This window comes from Gobius niger (assembly GCF_951799975.1).
Source record: "Gobius niger genome assembly, chromosome: 14".
In the NCBI taxonomy this organism is placed as follows: Eukaryota; Metazoa; Chordata; class Actinopteri; order Gobiiformes; family Gobiidae; genus Gobius; species Gobius niger.
Window position 1 is genome coordinate 28,623,448 of NC_136865.1, and position 25,147 is coordinate 28,648,594.

Here is a 25,147-nt window from a genome sequence, read left to right on the forward strand (position 1 = left end):
TTTTCCAACCCGGTAAACAAATCGCTTGGAGATTCAGTTAACTCCGCCCCCTCTCTGCGCTCATGCCACTTTAGCAGCAGTAGAAATATAAATATCACAGCAAAAAGTGAAGTTACTTCCTAATGCAGTTATAAGGAGTTGGCTTTTGCAACACAGCTTCATGGCTAACACGCACGCTAACACACAAGCTAACACACACGCTAACACACGCTTACACACGCTTACACACGCTAACACACAAGCTAACACACACGCTTACACACGCTTACACACGCTAACACACAAGCTAACACACAAGCTAACACACAAGCTGACACACAAGTTAACACACACGCTAACACACGCTTACACACGCTTACACACGCTAACACACAAGCTAACACACACGCTAACACACAAGCTAACACACACGCTAACACACGCTTACACACGCTAGCACACATGCTAACACACACGCTAACACACAAGCTGACACACAAGTTAACACACACACTAACACACACGCTAGCACACATGCTAACACACACGCTAACACACAAGCTAACACACACGCTAACACACACGCTAACACACAAGCTAACACACGCTAGCACACACGCTAACACACAAGCTAACACACGCTAGCACACACGCTAGCACACAAGCTAACACACGCTAGCACACACGCTAACACACAAGCTAACACACGCTAGCACACACGCTAACACCTAAGATAACACACAAGCTAACACACTTTTTTTTTTTTTTCTTGCAACAGAAATAATGAAAAAGCAGTTTTACAAATTAAAATTAGGCCAGAAGCACAGAATTAAGAATTATTACAGACGTTGAACACTGACGACACAACGGAACAACAGTGGTTTTCCAGCAGGGGGCGGAGCAGGATTCAGGAGGATTCAGGAGGATTGCTGAGAACTGCGTGAATGAAGCCAAATATTTTCCTTGCTATATAGCAAGGATAACAACATGGTTAAAAGCTCCAAAAAGTAGATTTTGCATGATATAGGACCTTTAAAACATTACCACTTAACCTAGAGCAAAACAGTTTGACTTAATGTTGTAGCTGATTTTAGCAGTGTCTCACATCAACAAGTATTTGAAGGTGAGGTATTTTGGATGTAAATACTTCACTTTTTACGCCTGACACGACATATTTAAGCACCTGCAAGAGTTGTACTAATTTGCAGGGAAAAAATTAAACAATCTGTAGTTGATTAGCCATTAACGTAGGAGAAAAACTAACCAGCAGATTCTTAAAAGTGAAGTATTTACATCTGAAGTTTAAATTGTACATTATTTTTCTAACGCCTCCTGAACACGCTGCTGTTTGACGATCCAGTCGGAAGATAAATGTGCAAACGTGGAAGGTTCCTCCTCCTAAACTGAACTTAATCGAGTTTCCTTTTCTTGATTTAAGTCTGGAAATTGTGGAATGTACAGAACAACAGCATGAGCGCAGGTTTACTCTAAACCTGGACAGAAATGGTTTCACACCTTCAGTATCATCGGACATTTCTATCTGTGCTGTAGGTTTGTAGGAGCCGATAATTTAATGACGGCCAGTAACGTAACTTTCCAATAACTTTATATTTCCAATGTTGAGATTTTCTTAGCTTCTTAGTTTTAATGTCAGAGTAAGAAATAGACCAGACTCTCCTTTGCAGCTGATTGGGTTGAAGTTCTACAACAGCGCTCCCTGTTTTTTCCTGCGCTTATTCATTCACAAATACTGACATGTTTGATAAAACAATCTAGTTCTCAGTCATCCCCGTTTTGCAATTAGACTCAAAAGAAGATGAATCAAAACAACTGGACTTACTTTACCACTGACGGTTCGGTATCCATGTGTAGCACGAAAGACTGACCGAGATGACGCTGTAATCCAAATATGGGAGACAGCAGCGGCTAAAGACGGGAGGAAAAGCTGAACTCTGACTGCGTTTGCCGCTAATGCTAAACTGTGTGTCAGCTGCTAATGCTAAACTCTGACTGTGTTAGTCACTAATGCAAAACTCTGACTGCGTTAGCCACTAATGTTTAACTCTGACTGCGTTAGCCGCTAATGTTTAACTCTGACTGCGTTAGCCACTAATGTTTAACTCTGACTGCGTTAGCCACTAATGTTTAACTCTGACTGCGTTAGCCACTAATGTTTAACTCTGACTGCGTTAGCCGCTAATGTTTAACTCTGACTGCGTTAGCCACTAATGTTTAACTCTGACTGCGTTAGCCGCTAATGTTTAACTCTGACTGCGTTAGCCACTAATGTTTAACTCTGACTGCGTTAGCCACTAATGTTTAACTCTGACTGCGTTAGCCACTAATGTTTAACTCTGACTGCGTTAGCCGCTAATGTTTAACTCTGACTGCGTTAGCCACTAATGTTTAACTCTGACTGCATTAGCCGCTAATGTTTAACTCTGACTGCGTTAGCCGCTAATGTTTAACTCTGACTGCGTTAGCCACTAATGTTTAACTCTGACTGCGTTAGCCGCTAATGTTTAACTCTGACTGCGTTAGCCACTAATGTTTAACTCTGACTGCGTTAGCCGCTAATGTTTAACTCTGACTGCGTTAGCCACTAATGTTTAACTCTGACTGCGTTAGCCGCTAATGTTTAACTCTGACTGCGTTAGCCGCTAATGTTTAACTCTGACTGCGTTAGCCGCTAATGTTTAACTCTGACTGCGTTAGCCGCTAATGTTTAACTCTGACTGCGTTAGCCGCTAATGTTTAACTCTGACTGCGTTAGCCGCTAATGTTTAACTCTGACTGCGTTAGCCGCTAATGTTTAACTCTGACTGCGTTAGCCGCTAATGTTTAACTCTGACTGCGTTAGCCGCTAATGTTTAACTCTGACTGCGTTAGCCCCTAATGTTTAACTCTGACTGCGTTAGCCGCTAATGTTTAACTCTGACTGTGTTAGCCGCTAATGTTTAACTCTGACTGCGTTAGCCCCTAATGCTAAACTCTGACTGTGTTAGCCGCTAATGTTTAACTCTGACTGTGTTAGCCGCTAATGCTAAACTCTGACTGCGTTAGCCGCTAATGCTAAACTCTGACTGCGTTTGCCGCTAATGTTTAACTCTGACTGCGTTAGCCGCTAATGTTTAACTCTGACTGCGTTAGCCGCTAATGTTTAACTCTGACTGCGTTAGCCGCTAATGTTTAACTCTGACTGCGTTAGCCGCTAATGCTAAACTCTGACTGCGTTTGCCGCTAATGTTTAACTCTGACTGCGTTAGCCGCTAATGTTTAACTCTGACTGCGTTAGCCCTTAATGTTTAACTCTGACTGTGTTAGCCGCTAATGTTAAACTCTGACTGTGTTAGCCGCTAATGCTAAACTGTGTGTTAGCCGCTAATGCTAAACTGTATGTTAGCCGCTAATGCTAAACTCTGACTGCATTAGCTGCTAGTGCAAAACTCTGACTGCGTTAGCCGCTAATGTTAAACTCTGACTGCGTTAGCCACTAATGTTAAACTCTGACTGCGTTAGCCGCTAATGTTAAACTCTGACTGCGTTAGCCGCTAATGTTAAACTCTGACTGCTTTAGCCACTAATGTTTAACTCTGACAGTGTTAGCCGCTAATGCTAAACTGTGTGTTAGCTGCTAGTGCAAAACTCTGACTGCGTTAGCCGCTAATGCTTAACTCTGACTGTGTTAGCCGCTAATGCTAATCTGTGTGTTAGCCACTAGCTGTTGCTGCTTCAAACATTTGCGCTCCTGCACATGTTTGTGTTTACATGGGGGCAGGTGAGGGAGGCGAAGGCCGTGCCTCTAGTGATGCATTGTGGGAATGCAGAGGATCTGAGGGCAGCTGTAGCAATATGGTTAAGGTTTTTTTGTGGGATTTTTTGAGTTTTTTTGTTAATAATTTGTCTTTAATTTCTTGAAATCAGTTTTTCCCTGTTCATCTGCAGCGTTGGTCAAAAACATATGACAGTGTTTTTTATTGCAGCCTGTAGGGGGCGCAATGACAGTGTCAGCTGTGCTCAATAAGTCTAATTTGTAAATGTTTATTTTACTGCAACTGCCGACATGTTAAAGCAACTTCTCACAAAAAACATCAGGAAAAAAAAATAATTTCAGTGATTTTGGTGCTTTATATCAAATAAACGATCACATTTTAGGCTTAAACTACTGTATTTTACTACATTATTGGCCCGTTACATTATCAGTGCCTACAAGGTTTAGATACAAAGATACAAATGCTGCAAACTCTTCTAAAAGTTAAACATCTAAAGCACTTGAGTTTCCGCCTGCACATCCTGAAAGCTTTGTTTTGCACAGAAGCTTCTCTTTCCGCCTCTGACGATTCGCACAAAGAACGAGTTGCTGCACATTTTACTCCCCGTCCCGTAGTTAAAACTAAAAAAGGGCAAACTACACTTAAGTTAATAGTAAATAAAACGCTTGCCATATGAAGGTTTATTTTTGTACAGCAGTTATAATAAGCTGAATAATGACTTGCCTTATTCTGGATGAAGAGACTCCCAGTGCATGAGAAGAATGTATTTAATGTGATCATGTGACGCCAGACTCGTTTATTTTGGACTTATTTATGTTTTAAGTTTTTTTATTTGATGTAAAGTTGAAATGTGTGTGTGTTTTCCTGTAGATACTGTCGTCGCGTTCATGTAAATATAGCAGATAACGGTGTTTAATATTTAAGGCGACAGGACTGGAGGTGTTTGTGGAATCTACTGCCCCCTACTGACGGACTGAGTGAATTGTTTTTGGATTTCTTTGTAGTTTTTCAGCAAATATCTGCCTTTTGGTGTTTAACCTCTTAACTCCCGCCTGAACCGAGAGGATCTTTTTCCTCACGTCATCAGATTTTTTTTTTCCATCATTTTTTTGTTGGGTATTCAACTCATTTTTGTAACTTTTTTGTCATTTTTTGTTAATTTTTTGTAATTTTTTCGTAAATTTTTTATCACATTTTTTGTCTTTTTTTTGGTGTCATTTTTTAGTGATTTTTTGTCAATATTTTGTAATTTTTTGGTCAATTTTTTATCGCATTTTTGTCACATTTTTTGTCAGTTTTTGTCAATTTCTTGTTATTTTTTCGTCCATTTTTTATCGCTTTTTTGTCACATTTTTTCTGTCTTTTTTTGCTAATTTTTTTGTCCGTTTTTGTCAATTTTTAGTTGTTTTTTCGTAAATTTTTTATCGCATTTTCGTCACATTTTTTGTCTTTTTTTTGTCATTTTTTGGTGATTTTTTGTCAATTTTTTATCACATTTTTGTCATTTTTTTGTCACATTTTTGTCATTTTTTCGTCAATTTCTTGTCAATTTCTTGTGACATTTTTGTGACATTTTTGCCACTTTTTCATCAACTTTTCGTCACTTTTTTGTCACATTTCCATCATTGTTTTCGTCTCAGTTTTGTTGCTATTTTCACAGCTTTTGTCCAGAAGCTCTTGGACTGGTGTAAAGCCAAGCTGGAGAAAATGTGCTCGGTTCAGGTGGGAGTTAAGGGGTTAATCTCCTGCAAACATCCGGCTGTGTGTTTGGGTGAGCTCTGGTTTCCATCATAGCAAGGTTTTTTTTTTTTAAAGTAGTCGTCTGGACCGGTGTGGTTTAGAGTTGAGAACGTTTTTCATGAAAGACACGTCCTCGGTTCATGTTCCTCTGGTTTGAAAACTGGTAAAGCCATATTCATCTTTTCTTTTCTTTTTTTTTACTTAACCATGATGAATTAGTTAATAACATAATTGCATGTTGTTGATTCGTGAACTTAGACCTTTTATACAAAATCTCAGCTCCAACTCCTTTCCTCCAGTTTCATTTAACCCCAAAAATCGTCCATTTTTGGGTTCTGTTTCTGCCAAAGAAATACTATAAACCTGTAGATCAGGGGAGGCAACGTCAGGCCCGGGGGCCAAATCCAGCCATCCAGCACAGAACCTCTGGCCCCAAGATGATTTTGAGAAATATTATGATGCAAATAAGAGGTTAAATACCTGTTGAAGTGTCAGTATTTTAAAAAATGTCCTGTCAGAACATCCCTCTTGGTCGTATATAATGTTAAACAGTGATTCTCTACAGGTGGGTCGGGACCTTAAAGCAGGGGTAGGAAACATCAGGCCCGAGGGCCAAATTCGGCCCTCCAGCATAAAACCTTTGGCCCCCACAATTTTGAAGAAATCTTCTAGAGACCCAACACATGAAAGGACTCTAAAATGTGAAAAATACTGTCAATATTTTCACATTTCCCAGAGTTAGGTCATATATTATGTGCAAAACTTATATTGTAGATAAAAAGGTGCTTTAATTTGGGCTACGATTGTGAGTTTCGGCCCTTGGCGTTTTGGAAATGAAGAAAATTGTCCCTCCATGACACAAACCCTGCCCTAAAGGAACCATGTTCAGTGGGTCGCCGGTCTTTTGCTGGGTTGCAGGTTCTAGAATGTGATGTTTTTCCTATTAACAGCATTACACTTTCACAACTGGGTCCATGATCTCTCTGTACAAGACCAAAAATGTCCTCAAAAACAAAATAATGTTTCCTCTATATAATAGGCCAGGGGAGAGTCGATTTTCTTTATTGGAAATACACCGAGGGCTGAAGCCGCTGATTATTAGCCCAAAGTAAAGCACAACACTGGAAAAACGACCATCTTAAATGAGATAAATGATTTAAAATTGCCTGAATTAAAGTTCTTCTATGTTGAATTTGAATCGATTTGAACTAATCCAAGATACAAATGCTAAAGCGCCAATGGAACAAGAATAAAAAAGAGAATAACTACATAATATACGACCTCATTGGGCTGCACGGAAACACTAACAGAGTCTTTACAAGTGAATGTTATTGGTTTGTTTCAGACCAGAGACAAAACGTCCAGACTTTTCCTTCTGTGTTTTCATTTTTGGGGAGAGTTTGGCCCCAGAAACTTTAAAGTGATTTGAATTGATTGAATTGGACAAATTAATGACGAATAATAATGAATAATAATGAATAATAATAATAATAATGGCTTTGTAGAATTGTGCTCTTAAACTATAACTAGATGCAGTGTCTGTGAAGCAAGTTTGATCATATTCTCTGAAACTGAAAGGAACGGTTTAAAGTCTGTGCTGCTGTGTATCAAAGCTGCATTTAATAAAAGGTTTTACTAAATGAGATTTGTTTCTTCGAGCGGCAAAGGGAGAAATGGTGGTTTTGGTTTGACTGAGCTGCAAACGTCTCACTCGTTTGGTCTCGTTGCTGCCGGTTTGTTCTGAATCGGACAAACTCCAGGTTCCTGAAGTCAAATGCAGATCCTGAGCCAGTTCAGCTTTATACAAATCTAAGCCGACGGGCCAGTGTCACGCCTCATTTGAAAGCTAAGACTTGCAAGGCTAATTTGTACGGATCTTTTTCCTTGTGTTGTCACATTTTGACATCTTTTACAGTCTGTTTTTCGTACATTTTTTGTCACTTTTTTGTCAAATTTGTGTCCGTTTTGTCAATTTTTTCATAATTTTTTTTGTCACTTTTTCGTTGATTTTTTTTTTTCTTTTTCGTTGATTTTTCATATTTTTTTGTCACTTTTTTGTCAGATTTGTGTCAGATTTTTGTCAAATTTTTCAACATTTTTTGTCACTTTTTGTCAATTTTTTGTCAAATTTGTGTCAGGTTTTTGTCAGATTTTTGTCATTTTTTTCATCCATTTTTTGTCAGTTTTTCATAATTTTTTTGTCACTTTTTCGTCCATTTTTTTTTTCTTTTTCGTCCATTTTTCGTATTTTTTTTGTCACATTTTTGACACTTTTTTGTCAAATTTGTGTCCGGTTTGTCAATTATTTCATAATTTTTTTTGTCACTTTTTCGTCGATTTTGTTTTTCTTTTTCGTCAATTTTTCATATTTTTTCGTCACTTTTTTGTCCGATTTTTGTCCAATTTTTCAACATTTTTTGTCACTTTTTGTCAATTTTTTGTCAGATTTGTGTCATTTTTTTCATCCATTTTTTGTCAGTTTTTCATAATTTTTTTTGTCACTTTTTCGTCCATTTTTTTTTTTCTTTTTCGTCCATTTTTCGTATTTTTTTGGTCAAATTTTTCACACTTTTTTCAAGAAGCTCTTAGATTTGGATAAAGCCGAAATGGATAAAATGTGCTCCATTCAGGCTGGAGATAAGAGGTTAAAAAGGTAAACAATGCACATCAGTCATACATACATGTGTGCAGCGATTTTACTTCAGCCTCTGATCAGACCAAGATTTGTTTATTTATGAGTTTATTTGACAGGGACAGGGCACATTAATGCACATTTCTGTAAAGGTGCCAGTATTAGCTGCAAAGTTGAGTTTTCAACTGTTATCCCAAAGTGTTGCGGGGGCAGCGTCTCAGCAGGGACGCCCAGACTCCCCGATCCAGACCTCCTTCAGCTGTTCTGGGGGGACCCTGAGGAAACACCAGGCCATCTCAGAGACATAGTCCCTCCAGCGTGTCCTGGGTCTTCCACGAGGCCTCTTCCCACTAGGACATGCCTGGAACACCTGCCGCGGGAGGCGACCAGGAGGCATCCGGAACAGATGCCCGAGCCACCTCAGCTGCTCCTTTCGACGTGAAGGAGCAGCGACTCTACTCCGAGCTCCTCCCGGGTAACTGAGCTCCTCACCCGATCTCGGAGGGTGCGCCCAGCCACCCTGCGAAGAAAACTCACTTCGGCCGCTTGTATTCGCGATCTCGTCCTTGTCTTGACCCGACCCTGGATAAGGAAAATGATGGTCCTGAGGCGCATAATACCAACAACAACAACAACAACAATTCTAAAACATACAGAACATTTTAAAATGATGGACAATGTGCTGGAAAAAACCGGGGATGACTCTGAAGAACAGCCTTGTTTTGGGAAGAGTGAATAAATCTACAGCATCTCCTATGTTTCATCATAATAACTTCCTGTGTGGGCGTGTCCTCCGCGCGCACGGGACGGCTCCCCCCCTCTCTCCTCTCGTGTCCATCATCCCCTCCTCCTCCCCCTCCTCTTCCATCTCTCCCGTCTCTGTGTCTGCAATCCCGCTCTGCTCTCGTTTCATCCGGGATTATAATCTGCTGCTTCCATCCTCCGAAATCATGTGAGTACCCGCGCCTTTTACGCACTTTTTACGCACAAACACCAAAAAAACAACAACTTTACTTTACGCACAACCTACACGTAACACATCTCCGCTCACTCTTCCACGTTTATAACTTAGTTCCTCTTGTGGAAGTTGTGAATATCGATCAGCTGAATGACTTTGGGAAGATTATACTAACGATTTATGTGGAAATCTCAATCGATTTTACGACCAGCACCATCGCGTTTCCCTTAAAAACACCGGACTCGCAGGTTTTGGAGTATTTTGTCATCGTATTTGTTTATTTCAAAGCCCCTGGAGGTGATTCGTGCGCGTGAAGCCGTCGCTGTGGGGGGATGGGAGGATGATGTTGCGTGTTTTGGTCCAAATCCACTCGTTTATCGAAGCAGCGGCGCTTAATCTGTCTCCATTTTGTCAGAGGGGGGTTCAGATGTGGAAAAAAAAAAACGATAAAAGTGTGACTTTTCCTCATGAGTGTCATCAGCCAAGTGTGTTTGACTCAGAAAATCTAATAAAGCTGAAAAGAAGGGACTAAAAACATGTGAACATTAGATTCAAAGCCAGAGGAAGAGGTCATTTACGTGCATTTACTGTCGGATCAAACTAAAAATAGCCTCTAGTCTGACATTATTACACAATTAGTCAGAAAATGAACTAATCTAAGTAATAACTGGCACAGAGTGAGGTCAGTCCAGTTATTGGTGAGTCACTCTCTGAATAACATTAAAGAAACGTCTGCGCCAACCCTTTTTCATCAGGAGCTTTATTCATTTATAGACACACATTATTTTGGGAGGTTTGAACAAATTATATCAAAACCTCGGGGAAAACAAAGAAGGAGAGATCTGCTCCCATGGACGGACTGAAGATAGACCCAGGGCTGATGGAGTCTCTCAGCAAACTTACTTAACCCCTTAACTCCCGCCTGAACGGAGCACATTTTCTCCAGTTTGGCTTTGCCCCAATCCAAAAGCTTCTGGAAAAATGCTGGGAAAATAGCAACAAAACTGAGACGAATGATGGAATGATGATGATGGAAATGTGACAAAAAGTGAGAAAACATTGACTAAAAAGTGACGAAAAATTGAGGAAAAAGTGGCAAAATTGTCACAAGAAATTGACAAAAAATGGAAGAAAAAATTACAAAAATGTGACAAAAATGGATAAAAATGTGACAAAAAAATGACAAAAATGTGACAAAAAAAATGACAAAAATTTGATTAAAAAAATGACAAAAATTTGACAAAATGTGAAAATAAAATGACCAAAAAATGACAAAAAATGTGATAAAAAGAAATTACAAAAAATTGATACAAATTTGATTTTTTTTTTTACATAAATTTGACGAAAAAATGACAAAAAAGTTACAAAAATGAGTTGAGCACCCAACAAAAAAATTATAGAAAAAAAGTCTGATGACGTGAGGAAAAAGATCCTCTCGGTTCAGGCGGGAGTTAAGAGGTTAAATTAAACCAGTACTAAGTAACTCATGCCCCTAGAGGCCATAAGCGCCACTGCAGGTGTCGTAGCATGTGTTTTTTACTCATTAATTGTCCGTGAGAGTAAATACTACACTGACAGTAAAGACAGAGGGATATTGTTCATTCAATTACACAATGGAAATCATCTTTTTCACTCAAACCTGGCTGTAAATACTGTTTAAGTGGTGCTAGCCCGCAGTTAGCTTTGCCCGTTAGCCTGTTAGCTTCATGATTCCATTAGAGTGTATTGGTGACTCCGACCTGGATGCAGGGAAAGTTGCAATTGTAGTTTTCTGGCCCAAGACACCAGGGGGAGATGAATGACCCTCCAATCATCCCATTAACACTTGTATTACCCCCAGAGGGACGACGGAAGGGATTTATTAAGGTAAACACGTTACTTAGTTCTGCTTTAAATGAACCGAGGGACCCAGGGATGACAGGAGGAAATGATCATTTTTTCTCTAACCCGGTACATCTTTCCTTTTGGTCAATGTTCACTGTCCCTGTTTGATTAAAAACCACATGACACCATCAGACGGGCCCAGAGAAGAACGTCCGGTCCTTGTTGGAGCTTCAGTTCTCGTTCCTCTGTGATCGGGTTGAAGATTCTGATACTGAACGTCTGGTCCGTTATCCCTGCAGCTCGAGCAGCCAGTGGCATCTGAAGTATAAGCAAATGAAGTCAAATCCTTTTTTTTTTAAAGTTTTACCAATATTTGATGAAGTTGTGACCGTGAGTGACATGAATAAACACAGTGAGCTCTTCACAAACAGAGCGACAGGTGAAGAAGAACGTCATGGACCTGTTCAAGAACCAACACTGTTTGTATCTGATGATAATGTGCTCCAGTCCCTCTGAGTCCTGGACCATCTGGACCATGGACTGTGGTGGATCTAGTCTCTAGCACATTAATTAAAGGCTGTAGAGGAAAAGTTCACAGTAACCTGGTTTTGTCCACATCAGTCCAGCTGCAACACGACTCAGAGGAACAAGAGAAACCCTTTTCCTTCAGAAATAATAATGAATGAAAGGACCTTTTCCTTTGTGCTGTAACGACTTCCTTTTCAGTGTTTAAAGGCCTATATTCAAACTTCATCAGAAGAACTTTGTCCTCACTGCCTCAAGAACAAGGACAAAGTTCTTGCACCTGATGAAATATATTCCTTTATTCTGAGTTCATGAGCTGATTCTTCACCTGTGACTCTGTGACTGACGGCTTTAACAAAGAGCTCCTGTGTTTAGAGTCGCTCATGGTGGAATGAGCTGATGACGCGTTTCTAATGAAAGGTTTGACTTTATACATGTGGGTGGAATAAAGTGAAGTGCGTGCAGGAATAAGCTTCATGAACCTGTATCAGCGAACCCTGTGTGGGTCTTTGGTGAGTGAGGGTTTTAACACTGAGGATTACTTTAAATCTATTTACTTCATTTAGTTAAAACCCAATACATTAATGTGACTTTAAATGGATGATGTCGCTCCGGGTCTAACCCTATTCAGTTGAGCCACTGCAACTTCTTTTCTTTAAATGGTTTAGTAAAATATTCCTCTTTATTATTACAAATATCAAAATGGCGTCTCGTTCTCATGGGATTTGTATCTCGGCTTTAACTTTTTCTTTCATCTGAAATAGAAAGAAAGCAGCACTGGTTTGTCCCATAAATGACGGCCTTACTGACTTACTGCCTAAATGACTGACTTCCTGTTTCGATCCAGCACGCCAAAATAAAAGCACACAGCTCGTCTCATTTATGAGTTCAGCAGGTGCTTAACATCACAAGAATGTAATTAAATACACACATTTGAAGTGTTTTGTCTGTTAATAGTTGGGCAGAAAGAAAGTTGAACTAATGAATCAGGTGGTGCTTTTATTTTGGCGTGCTGGATCGAAACAGGAAGTCACATCTTGGAAACTGTGTCTATTGCATGTTGTTACTTTTAGAGGAAAGTTAATTTTAATTACATTATTCAGTCAAATGTTTTAACTTGAATATCACTCAACTAATACTGATAAATCTCAGTTTAGTTTGTCACGGCCGGATGCACGAGGTGGAGGCACTCGGGGGAAACGTGAGGAGAAAAAGGACCGACACACCAGGAGTCAAGTGCCTTTTAAAATAATGATTTTAAACAGAACATATGAACATGTAGAATGTGTAATTAAATGGTTCAATTGGTTATAATAAGGAAAAAATGACTAGATTAAGGCTGTGTAGAGCTAGTGCAGGAGGTGGAGTAGCCTAATCAAAAGGTCAAAAAAAGTCTGAGGCGCTCTGTTGTATGAAAAATAATTAAAAGTCCTTTAATGGAAAAGCCTACGCGTTTCGACACAGCATGTTTTTTTTTACTTTTTGTTTAGGCGACTCCACCTCCTGCACTAGCTCTGCACAGCCTTAATCTAGTCCATTTTTTCCTTATTATTGCAACGCTGGCCCAGTCTTGGAAGAGCACCTTCTACCACTACACGGACCCTCAGAAGCACTCACGTTTCCTGCTTTCAACGGTTTATTTTGTTAGTTGAACAATGGTGTATGAAACCTGAACCCTATGAACCCTCTGAATCAACATTAATAATGGCAAGTAAAAAATAATAATAATAATTAAGAAAAAATAATTATGCTTGAGACTTAGACTTACTCATACTATATAATAAAATATAGATAATTCAGAAGATGGCTCAAGCCTGGAAAACCAACAAACAAGGATTGGATCAACATTATTCACGACATCTACATCACGGAAAAAATTTCATCTCAGTTGAAACTGCAAATGGACTCATTTTACAGGATTTGGTCAAAATGGACAGAATATGTCAAGCCGATAAGATCTGATTTCATGTAAAGTTGAAATATAAATACTGCTGATTGCTATTGTTGACAATGCTATGTAAACCAAAAGGGTACCCCACCTCTCTGTTGTTCATCTGTGCGAGTTCCATATGTAAAAATGGAAGAGCAAAATCACATTACTACTTTTTTTTTTGAAAGAAAATATGTAAAATTGTATTATTTGTCTCTTCAATAAAAAATAAATGTGAAAAAAATAGAGATAATTGATGTAGTTTAAGCTAAATTAATATATAAAATAAAGAAATAAAGTAAAATATAAAATAAAATAAAAATCATGAAATCAACTGGAGTTTCATGTAAAACTAATCAAAATGAATAGGGTGCTAAACTTAAACCTTGACAAAATAATAATAATCTACGTGCAGACATACCGTACCTGTGTTTTGTTGTATAAAACAAAAAATAGTGGGAATGTGTGTATATGTGTGTGTAGAAACTTTTATGTGTGTAATATCTGCTTATACAGGAGGTTGCAACATTCACACTGCTGACACAAATTAAGACTTTTATTATCTTATTATTATTTTTCAATTGATTTAACTATTTTTTTATCTGTTTTGCCACTGTTTGCTCCTTCTTTGTTTCTGTTTTTTTTTTTCTGTTTATTGTTAAGAAGAAAAAAGAAAAGAAAAGAAATAGTAAAAAAAAAAAAATCAACATTAATGATGCCAAGTTGCTCTGTCTCTTCTGCGCCTCCCCAGGTCGACTCCAGATGGCGCTCCTGGGGCTCCGGGGGCCACAAACCCGGACGGGACTCCGGCCGCCGCCCCAAACCTGACGAGCAACAGACGCCTGCAGCAGACGCAGGCGCAGGTCGACGAGGTACAGAACTCAAACTTCTGGGTTACCGGCTAGAATGTGTTCAAAACCCATAGTAATAGAAATGGAAATATTCACAGTGTAAAGATCAAGCACCCATGCACAAGCTTAATATAGAGACTGCAGTTACACGTATGACCTGAGGTGGCAGTAGTGAGTATAAAATCACCAACTTGGAGCTTTGGAGCCTCAGTTTTCCATTTTTTTATTTGAAATTATGCCTCTGTAAGAACGATATAGTTAACCCCTTACCTCCCACCTGAACCGAGCACATTTTCTCCAGTTTGGCTTTACCCCAGTCCAAAAGCTTCTGGAAAAAAGCTGTGAAAAATAGCAACAAAACTGAGACGAAAACAATGATGGAAATGTGACAAAAAAGTAAGAAAACATTGACAAAAAAGTGACGAAAAATTGATGAAAAAGTGGCACAAATGTCACAAGAAATTGACAAAAAATTGAAGAAAAAATGACCAAAAAATGACCAAAAAATGACAAAAATGTGATAAAAATTTGACCAAAAACGTGACAAAAATGTGACAAAAAAATGACAAAAATGTGACATAAAAAGACAAAAATTTGATTAAAAAAAAATTGACGATAAAATGACAAAAATGTGGAAAAAAATGACCAAAAAAATGACAAAAGTGTGATTAAAGAAAATGACTAAAATTTGATACAAATTTGAAAAATAAATTACAAAAATTTGACGAATAAATGACAAAAAATTTACGAAAAAATGACAAAAATGTGACAAAAAATGACCAAAAAGTTACAAAAATGAGTTGAACACCCAAAATGATGGGGAAAAAAATCTGATGACGTGAGGAAAAAGATCCTCTCGGTTCAGGCGGGATTTAAGAGGTTAAATGAAGTGAAAGAGCTGGTGAACTGTTCTTTTGGGCTCCCCCTGCTGGCAGCCATGGAAATAACTTTAAGAGAGAAACTGCCCATTTTTGCTTCACGGCGTGGTTTACAGCCTCAGCACAGCCTGATAAACACACTTTGAGCATGATGCCTCAAAAAGGATATCGTTTTGGATTATACATAAAGCCCATTGTAACCAGGAAGTGCAGAAGAAGAAAACAATAATGTAGTTTCAACTCAAAACTGCTTGAATGTAGTGAAATAGACGCCAATGTGTCGTAAAAGGGAACCGGGTCATTTTGAATGTTTTGTCACTTAAGGTAGCATTAGCATATGTAGCATGAAGCTTACGTTAGCATCATGGTTAGCATCCTCCATTACTAATGTATTTATGGAACCACTTGGCTCCTCTTTGTGTCTCTATATCTTTATGTAGGAGAACAATATATTCATAATTCAGCTTTTGGTGAAGTCGTGGTGGAGAAATGGGAGAAGGTTTGGTGTTAATGCTCCTCATGTGTTCAGGTGGTGGACATCATGCGTGTGAACGTGGATAAAGTTCTGGAGCGCGACCAGAAACTCTCGGAGCTGGACGACCGTGCGGACGCTCTTCAGGCCGGAGCCTCGCAGTTCGAGAGCAGCGCCGCCAAACTCAAGAACAAGTACTGGTGGAAGAACTGCAAGGTACAAATACTATTAATACTATTAAAAGGGGGGGTATTATGCAAAATGGACTTTTTCAAGCTTTACATCATGTTATGATGTCATTCCCTCATTAAAAACATGGCTGAAGTGTTGCCTTAGCACATTCACGTATTTTCGAGTAATCTGTAAAAACTCTGATGGCGGCCATTTTAGGGATAAAACGCCTGATTCCTTCAGGGAACGCCCTCGACCTCCAGGATACGCCTCCGACCTTTCGTCACCAGCCGAGTAACCAACCACTGCTCCTCAGCAGAACCCCCTCCCCGCAGTGTCTAGCCCTAAGATGTAAACAGAGTCATCATGGAGGATTAGCTTCATGTGTTGTGAACCGGAGCCACAGCAGACTTTTACAAAGACACACATCAGTGTTTCTGTTACCGAAACACCCAGGATTAAAACCGGTGACAAGAACACTTATTTCAGTGTCTGGTTCTGCGCTGGGCCTTGATGATGCACAGAGCCTCCGGAGAAAGCTAATGCTAAGCTAAACCTCGAGTCATCACGTGAAAACGAGAAATATGCACAGATAAAGTCAATAAAACCACCACACACATAAAGAACCGTTTAACAATGATCACACACGGAGCCTGGCTTGTTGATTTCGTAGTTTATTGCTCACATTTCATCTACAATGGGTCATAGCCGAGTGGTTTTCTCCCGGAGCTAACAAGCTAGCCGCGACAAGCTAACGGGAAAATTCACTGAATACAAGCAGCATATTATGCACTAAAAACGCCACTAAAACAGGCAACTGCTTGAAGCAGCCTTTATGATGATCACACACGGAGCCTGGCTTGTTGATTTCGTAGTTTATTGCTCACATTTCATCTACAGTGAGTCGTAGCCGAGTGGTTTTCTCCCGGAGCTAAGGCACTATTAGCCGCGACAAGCTAACAACCTTCACCTTCACAACATTCATTGAAAACAGGCAGCATATTATGCACAAATAACGTCAATAAAGCAGCAACTACTTGAAGCAGCCTTTACGATGATCACACAATGAGCCTGGCTTTACACATTTGTGGTTTATTACAGACTTTTCATCAACAATGAGCTGTAGTCGATTATAACAAGCTAACGGGTAACCTCGAAAAACCACTGTCCACTTGCACAGATAATGTCCGTCTTTTGAATCGTATGGGCTCCTGCAGATCCTGGTGTCGTCCATGGGGGTATAGTTAGAGATCCATAGGGCATGGCAGATGCAAAGAGAAGCCTCCAAACAGCAGTTATTTTTCAGGCAAGAGCCCCTTCCAAACGTCCGGTGTGGAAGGTTCGTCTCCAAATAATATCCTGTGTGGCCATTGTTCACAAAGTGATAAACAGCAGCTCCTTTCCAACAATAAAAATTAAAATGCACCGATCGTAGTGTCAATACTGTTGAGACAACGAGCTTGTTGTGATGCCACAGACAGCGTGTGAAGGGGGCGTGTCTAAAGGGTCAGAGGTTCTTAAAGAGACAGAGGCCTATTTCAAGACGTTTGCTACAGCCATTTTGAAAGAGCAATTTTATACAAGGCAGTTATTCTAATTTACTGCATTTACAGACCAACAGAAGGTTTCGTCATCATTGTAGTGTGATATAGACTGGTGCTATGTGGCTGAAAAAAGCATAATACCCCCTCTTTAATACTACTACTACTACAAGAACAAGTGCTGGTGGAAGGACTGCAGTTGTGTACTCGGGCGAGACGCTGCAGCCGCCTTGTTTATGTTTAGTCACTCTTTGATGCAGCTGCAAAGTCTAGTCGACAATCAATATTTTCAATACTTTTATGAAATATGTTAAAGGGTGATGTTAAAAAGATAATGACAGTCTGGGTTAATGAATGAAACCGCAGTACAATATGCAGATGCTGTTCCTCAGAGGTTTGTTTCAAGTATTTTACAAAATGACAAGATTATCTTTTGGTTGATACTAAGCTAGGCCTCAGTTTTTGTGCTGCTGTGTTTGGAGGCCTTTTTAAGGAAGTTACAGAGCTCAAAGTTACATTTTAGCACTTTTCAATCTTAACACTTCATTACATGTCAGATGGCATTTGATTTATAACTATTGGACACTAAATAATTATGTTAGTTATAATTACTTATTATACACCAGGCCTATATCGCAATATACGGATCGGCCCCGAGTATCGCGATACTTATGGCATCGTGACAAAAGTATCTTGTCCCAGTCCTATAGTAATTACAATATACTCTTTGCCAGAGGCGTAACTTGCCATAGGCAAGGCAGGCAGCTGCCTGGGGCCCCAATAGTCAAGGGCCCCCATAAACCAACCTGTTATTCAGAAGCCTGCAGTAAACGCTTGACATACACAGTTTTCCTAATGATTTTGTTGATGCAGTTGCATCATCTCTCCACCAATGCTCTGTGGCGCTGTTTATCCCCGTTCTGCTGCTGCTTTAGTGAGTCCTGGTTCCCTAATGTGAACTTATAATGAGCAGTGGACAGACTTTATACTCATGGCTCCACCAGATTATATTTCTAAAGTGAAACCAGTTTATTGTAACACTTCATGACCTAAAGAACCTCAGCTTCTGTTCTGAGGGAAACTTAAGCAGAGAACTGCATTATGGGAGTTGTCAGGTGACCCTCTCCTGCTCAAATGACGTCCTCTCTCCCAGGGCACAGTACACCGAGCGGCCACCAGAGGGCCCCTACCAACATTCTTGCTCGGGGCCCCCTGGTACCCTCACTACGCCACTGCTCTTAATCAAGAAGAAGCTTAGGAAGCTCGTCAACTCCAGCTTGTAAAGTGAAAGCCGTTATTATTGTCACATCTCTCTCTGTTACATGATTTAAAGTCAGTCTGTCTCGTACAGCGAGGTCGCCGCATGAATCCGTCTCCATGCCAACCCCGTCTGCTGTCAATCATCTCCTTAGTCCCGCCCCCGGGCCCCGTCTGACTGAACGCTTGGATTACAGCGAGCGGGGGCGGGGCCAGTGTGAAACAGTGGACAGGAAGTCAGAGAAATCCCAATCTGGATTAAACAGAGAAAGGGATTAAAGGCGCAGATGTGGGACACGACAGAATCTCCTCCTTTATCAGACTCACAAGAACAGAAAATAATAATAATAATATATTACATTATTTATAGGGAGTTTCTTTCACACTTCTGTTTCTCTGAGGACGACCACAGCGCAGAGGAAACTCAGACTAAATACTCTCATAAATAATAAATGAACAGATCAGCTGGTTTCCGGTCAGGAAAGAAGTCGGGACGTCACAAAGGTTCTAAACAGCCGGTTAATTAAAATGTAGTTGATGCAGTTTGTACAATGTGGGAACTATGATAACTGACAAAATGCTGAAATTTGGACTAATATCTCTGTAATGGCTGGACTGATCCACATGAAACGCAAAAAACATCACAAAGTCCAACCTCTTCTCAGCACAGAAGGTCACATGACCGTCTCATGAAGGTCCAAATGTGGAAACAATATTCACGATGATGTGCTTGATGTTGGTCAGATTAAGGACTTTCAGACATAAGATGAATGTGGCAGGTTTTAGAATCCAGTCACTTCCAAATAATGAGCATTTGAATATTCTCTGTTTGGACATTTTTTCCCCCAAACCTGTATCTGTCCCGTTGAGTTGTATCGGCCGCTGCTCCGACTAGAATTATAACATGACAGTCTCGAGCAGGGGGAGGCAACGTCAGGCCCGGGGTCCAAATTCGGCCCTCCAGCATAAAACCTTTGGACCCCAAGAGAATTATGAACAGACATTTATTCATAAATCCGAGACCAAATACAAAAGGGCTCTTAAGGCGAGACACGGCAGGTGAAAGTATTGATTTTTCACGCAGTGGTTGAAGTGGAGATTTTTATCTATTTTCCTCCCTTTACATCTTAGTTTTCATGTCAGATATAAAAATGACAAAACTCAAGTAGCTGCTGCGCCGCGTAGAAAGTCCGTCTTTCCCGCGGGTTTTCATTCATAAATATTGACAGATTTTACATCCACGTGTCCTGCTAAGGGGCCCCGTGATGACGCTTTCACCCAAATATGGTGTTTTTCCTCCTACGAGACGCTGGTGCGGAAAAGTCGGAGAACGGGCCGAGCATGCGCAGTCGCTACAAAACTTCAGGGCTGGTTTTCTCTGAATGAGAGAAGCCGCACTCGGGCAGAGCCTGAGCCCTTATAGAAGCTCCCACAGACTCCAAACTTGTAACAGTCTGAGACATAACAAGATTTTGAAGGTTTTTTCAGAGGGATTTTTTAATATCTAATTCCTAGCCTGATTTATTCAGCTTTGAAACAAACAAAAAACAGGCGAAATTTGAGTTTTTACAGATTTTTTCACTGATGATTAGTTTATTGAAAAACTAAACAAAATATCCAAAATCCCTCTGAAAAAACCTTAGTTACTAATATGTCAATGAAATAAAACCATAAAATTTAATCTGGCTCAATTCATTATTTTGATTTCGTTGCCCAAAATATAGGCAATTTTGGCCATTTTAATGCTCAAAACGCCTTATTTTTATGTGAAAACATAAAATGACAGAAAAAATGCAATACATTTTTTTCTCATATTTATATCTGTTCAGCAAAAGTTTCAAATTGACGTCTCTACATTTATTGTTTTTTCCCCTATTCACCTGCAGTGTCTCGCCTTAAATATGGAAAGTACTGTCAGTATTTTCACATTTCCCAGCAAAACACCCAGTGCTTAATTCGATGGGTTAGGGTTAGGGAACGCATTCCCCCAATTTTCTGTCTTTCAGGCTGAAGGATCCGAGAAATATTTCAGATGATCCGGCAAAGATTTGATCTGATATAAGGGTGTTTAATGAGAGTGTACCAGCCAATGTCTTGACCTGTTCCCCGAATCCATCACATCAGACCAAATGTGTTCCTGAAAATACAAATGTACAACTTAAGCACTGAAAACACCCCATTAGGTCATATATTATGTGCAAAACTTATATTTATATTATTTGGCAATGAAGAAAATCGGCCCTGCATGACACACACTGGTCTTTTTATTTATTTGGTCGGGACAGTGCAGCACATGACAGACAAACACGAGGTCCGCAGCTAAATGATTTGTCAGACAGTTACAGCCTCTTTTTATGATGTGTTGCCCCCTCGGAAACACCAGGGAGAATCAGATGAGTTTATTTTGAGCTCAATAACATTACAAAAAAAAGGTCAACATAGGTCCCCTGTGAACAAACAATAAAATAGGTTTTAGCATATTAAGGATTGAGTTAAAATGGTTGAACAAACAGATAAAATGACACGTCCCACAGTCCCATAGCTTCTGCTCTGAGGCTGTGGGCCGAGCTCTTTTAAACTAGCTTTAGCAAGGTCACGTGATGAATGCACTTCCGGTTTCAATTAAAGAGGGGGGGGGGGTGTTATGCAAAATCGACTTTTTCAAGCTTTACATCATGTTATTATGTCATTCCCTCATTAAAAACATGCCTGAAGTGTTGCCTTGGCACATTCACGTATTTTTGAGTCATCTGTAAAAACTCTGATGGCGGCCATATTAGGGATAGGTTTGCCTGAGTCCTCCTAGGAACGCCCCCACCTCCTGGAGACGCCTCCGAGCTTTCGTCACCAGCCGAGTAACCAACCACTGCTCCTCAGCAGAACCCCCTCCCCACTGATGCCACAGACAGCGTGTGGAGGGGGCGTGTCTGAAAGGCTCAGAGGTTCTTAAAGAGACAGAGGCCTATTTCAAGACATTCACTACAGCCATTTTGAGAGAGCAATTTTATACAAGGCAGTTATTCTAATTTACTGCATTTACTGCCCAACAGAAGGTTTGGTCATCATTGTAGTGTGATATAGACTGGTGCTATGTGATTTAAGAAAGCATAATACCCCCTCTTTAAAAGGAAAAACACTACAAAAAGTAAATATCAAGCATTGGCTTAAATAACTTGAATTGAGGAAATGTATCCTGTTTTTGTCGGTTTTCACTCATTAAGACACTTTTTGTGATCGGACCAAGTTTACTTTGCTTGTTTGAGGACATTTCAGACCAGTTCTAAAGGTAAATCTCGCTTGAAATAACAAAGTAAAATTGCCAATGAGATAAGACCAATTTTCTTGCCCCATTGGCAAAGAAAATGACCTGAAATAAGGACGAAATGTATTGAAGCGAGTCAGAAACATCTCAGAACAAGTGAAATAATCTAGGACAAATGCACAAGAACTTCTTAACTAGTCAAAACAGCTAAAATTTGGATTATTATGCTCAAATTGAGATGTTTACACTGATCTAGTTAATTTCTTTTTGCAGTGAAGGCAGTGTTCAACATTAGCAAAAGAGATTAATAAATACTGTTATTTACAGTGAACCATTTACCAACAATAATAAAAAGAAAGTGCTTAAATATTTTGCGTAGAAAATGGGCAACAGATGCAAAGCGTAAATCAGTCCCATTGAAATTGAAAAAAGTGCTTTTTATTAATCGCTTTCTAGATATTTTGAGTTATTTCGCTTTGTAATTAAAGCAGAAGTAAGTAACTTGTTTCCCTTAATAAATCCTTCCCGTAGTCCGTCTGGGGGTAATATAAGTGTGAATGGGATGATTGGAGGGTCTTTTATCTCCTTCATCACCTCCACTTACCTGCCACCGGACCGGAGTCACCAAGTGGCTTGTTGCACGGTATGGCTATGCTAGCTCCTCTGACCTGAAGCTGTGAGCGCCAGTACTTCCTGTCTGTTTTCTTTTCCTGGAATAATCATCATATTGTCTAAAGAGTATGTTGTGGGCGGTGAGTTCCCGGTAGACGATCATTTACTGTGTGTTCAAATCTTGATGTAACGAGTTCAGAGGAGACACCTGAGATCATAAGGGATCGATCGTTTGTCTTGAAGCTAAAGGCTAACATGCTATGAAAGAACTGAATAAACGCACTATTTCAAATGTTTAACCTCTTAACTCCCGCCTGAACCGAGAGCATTATCTACAGTTCATCCTGTAGGCCAGTGTAACACCTCATTTGAAAGCTAAGATCTACAAAACTCATCTAAATGGATCTTTTTTTCTCACGTCATCAGATTTTTTTGGGGGGTTTTCAACTAATTTTTGTAACTTTTTTGTAATTTTTTTGTCACTTTTCGTCACATGTTCATCATTTTATCATCATTTTTTTGTCACTTTCTGTCATTTTTTGTCCTTTTTCTTCATTTTTTTGTCAAATCTTTGTCAAAGTTTTCTCACTTTTTTTGTCACATCTTCATCATTGTTTTCGTCTCAGTTCTGTCGCTATTTTCTCACCTTTTTCCCAGAAGCTTTTGGACTGGGGTAAAGCCAAACTGGAGAAAATGTGCTCGGTTCAGGTGGGAGTTAAGGGGACAAATGCATGAAGTTAATGTTAGCCTTTAGCTTCAAGACAAACTCACTGATCCTTATAAACATAAATATTTACTCTGCACAGCAACTCGTTAACCTGCAGGAAGTGATCATCTACCAGGAACTGTAGGAAATGCAATGATTCGAACGGGTCTAAGCTAATCTTAATGGAAAAGAATACAAACAGGAAGTACTAGCGCCCACAACTTCAGCTCAGAGGAACTAGCGTAGCCACATTGTGCAACAAGCTAATACACACTAATGGAATCACGAAAAAGAAGCTAACAGGCTAACGGGCAAAGCTAACTGTGGGCTAGCGCCACTTAAACAGTATTTACAGCCAAGTTTGAGTTAAAAGAATGATTTTGGTGGTTCAGTTTGCCTCAAATCGGTGCCATTGCTCGACTAAAGCTTCAGTGGATTTTTCATGTCTTTCTTTTGGAACAGTGATGAGATTTGTTGTTGATGCTGAAGCTCTAACATTCCCGTCTCTCTTTTCCAGATGATGATCATTATGGCCATCGTGGGAGTTATATTTTTCGGGGTGATCTTTAGTGAGTACCACCGGGCGCACATTACATCATTAGCAAAGAGTAAGTGATTGAAATAACCAATTCATTTCCTCTTTTTTTAGTGTATTTCTTCTACTGAGCTGATCGTCGACCGTCTACAACCAAACCATCCTCTCAAATCACTCCAGGACTCATCTTAGTCAACTTCTACTGTCCAACGAAACGAGAGCTGAATTATGAATAGATTTTTTTTTTCTAAATAAAGATACAGAGACATGAAGAGGCGCAAAGTGGTTCAACAGCCCATAAATACGTAAAAAACTTGACAGTGCTAACCAGGAAGCTACGCTAGCTTCATGCTATATGTGCTAATGTTAGCTACGAGGGCCGTTTTTCGCTTCAATGGAACAATCTGCTGTGAAAAAACATCCACATGGACCTGATCCCGGCTTGACTTTATTGGTGATTGATGAATATGTTCATAGTCCAGCAGGAAACGGCTTAAAAGAGAGAAAAATAGTGATTCCATGACAGGATTTCGTCCTCTCAGCCTGGCCACGCCCCCTTGTGTGACATGTGACCGTCTGTATCTATGCAAACAAAATACAAACTCTCAAAATATATCTTGAAAGAGTCCGATCTCCAAAAATCGTCTCAAATACCGGTGTTTCAGACCAATCCCATTTTCGGCTAACTTCCTGTTAGCTAGCTTCCTGTTGGCCAGTGTAGGATAACGACTACTTCATGTCCACATTTTTACATATATTAAAAATCAAATAAGATTAAAAAAAACAAAAAACAGAGTGCACTACAAAAAGTAAATATCAAGCATTTGCTTAAATGACTTGAAATGTATCTTGTTTTGAGCGGTTTTTACTCATTTAGACACTTTTCCTGATCGGACCAAGTTTGCTTTGCTTGTTTGAGGACATTTCAGACCAGTTCTAATGTAAATCTCGCTTGAAATAAGAAATTGCCAATGAGATAAGACCAATTTTCTTACCCCATTGGCAAAGAAAATGACCTGAAATAAGGACGAAATGTATTGAAACGAGTCAGAAACATCTCAGAACAAGTGAAATAATCTGGGACAAATGCCCAAGAACTTCTTAACTAGTCAAAACAACTAAAATTTGGATTATTATGCTCAAATTGAGATGTTTATACTGATCTAGTTAATTTCTTTTGCAGTGTAAACTTAAATATACGTCAAGCCCAGTGTGTTTCAATGAGTTGAGATGATGCTATTTTAACATTTGTAGCTTTTAGACTTGAGGCTAAAACACCTTGTTATGAACTCAAAAGTCTCCTCTGGTGAATCCTGAGTAAAGTTCTTAACATGTGAGTATCCAACTGCAACGTACTGTTTATTTATATATTTCAGCAAGACACGGCTAACTAGTGAATTTCTCCTTTGTGAGATCAATAAAGGTTTATCTTATCTTATCTTATCTCTTATCTTATCTCTCCATTGGAATAAACCAGGACAGGAAACACACAAAGTTAGCA

General features: G+C 39.6%; 1 protein-coding gene across 1 annotated transcript; it reads left to right on the top strand.

The window, feature by feature from the left end:
* Positions 1-9,023: 9,023 nt before the first annotated feature.
* Positions 9,024-23,835, top strand: LOC306973985 (vesicle-associated membrane protein 3-like). Its single transcript, XM_079571095.1, has 5 exons — positions 9,024-9,076; positions 14,113-14,233; positions 15,620-15,778; positions 23,629-23,680; positions 23,761-23,835. Coding segments are annotated over exons 1-5 (351 nt in total). The 5' UTR covers positions 9,024-9,074; the 3' UTR covers positions 23,778-23,835.
* Positions 23,836-25,147: the final 1,312 nt, after the last annotated feature.

Bases quoted from the DNA above. Each gene is read 5' to 3' on its own strand.
- LOC306973985 (XM_079571095.1), top strand. The intron at 14,234-15,619 runs GTACAGAACTCA...TCATGTGTTCAG, and splicing joins CGCAGGCGCAGGTCGACGAG to GTGGTGGACATCATGCGTGT. The intron at 15,779-23,628 runs GTACAAATACTA...TCTCTTTTCCAG, and splicing joins ACTGGTGGAAGAACTGCAAG to ATGATGATCATTATGGCCAT.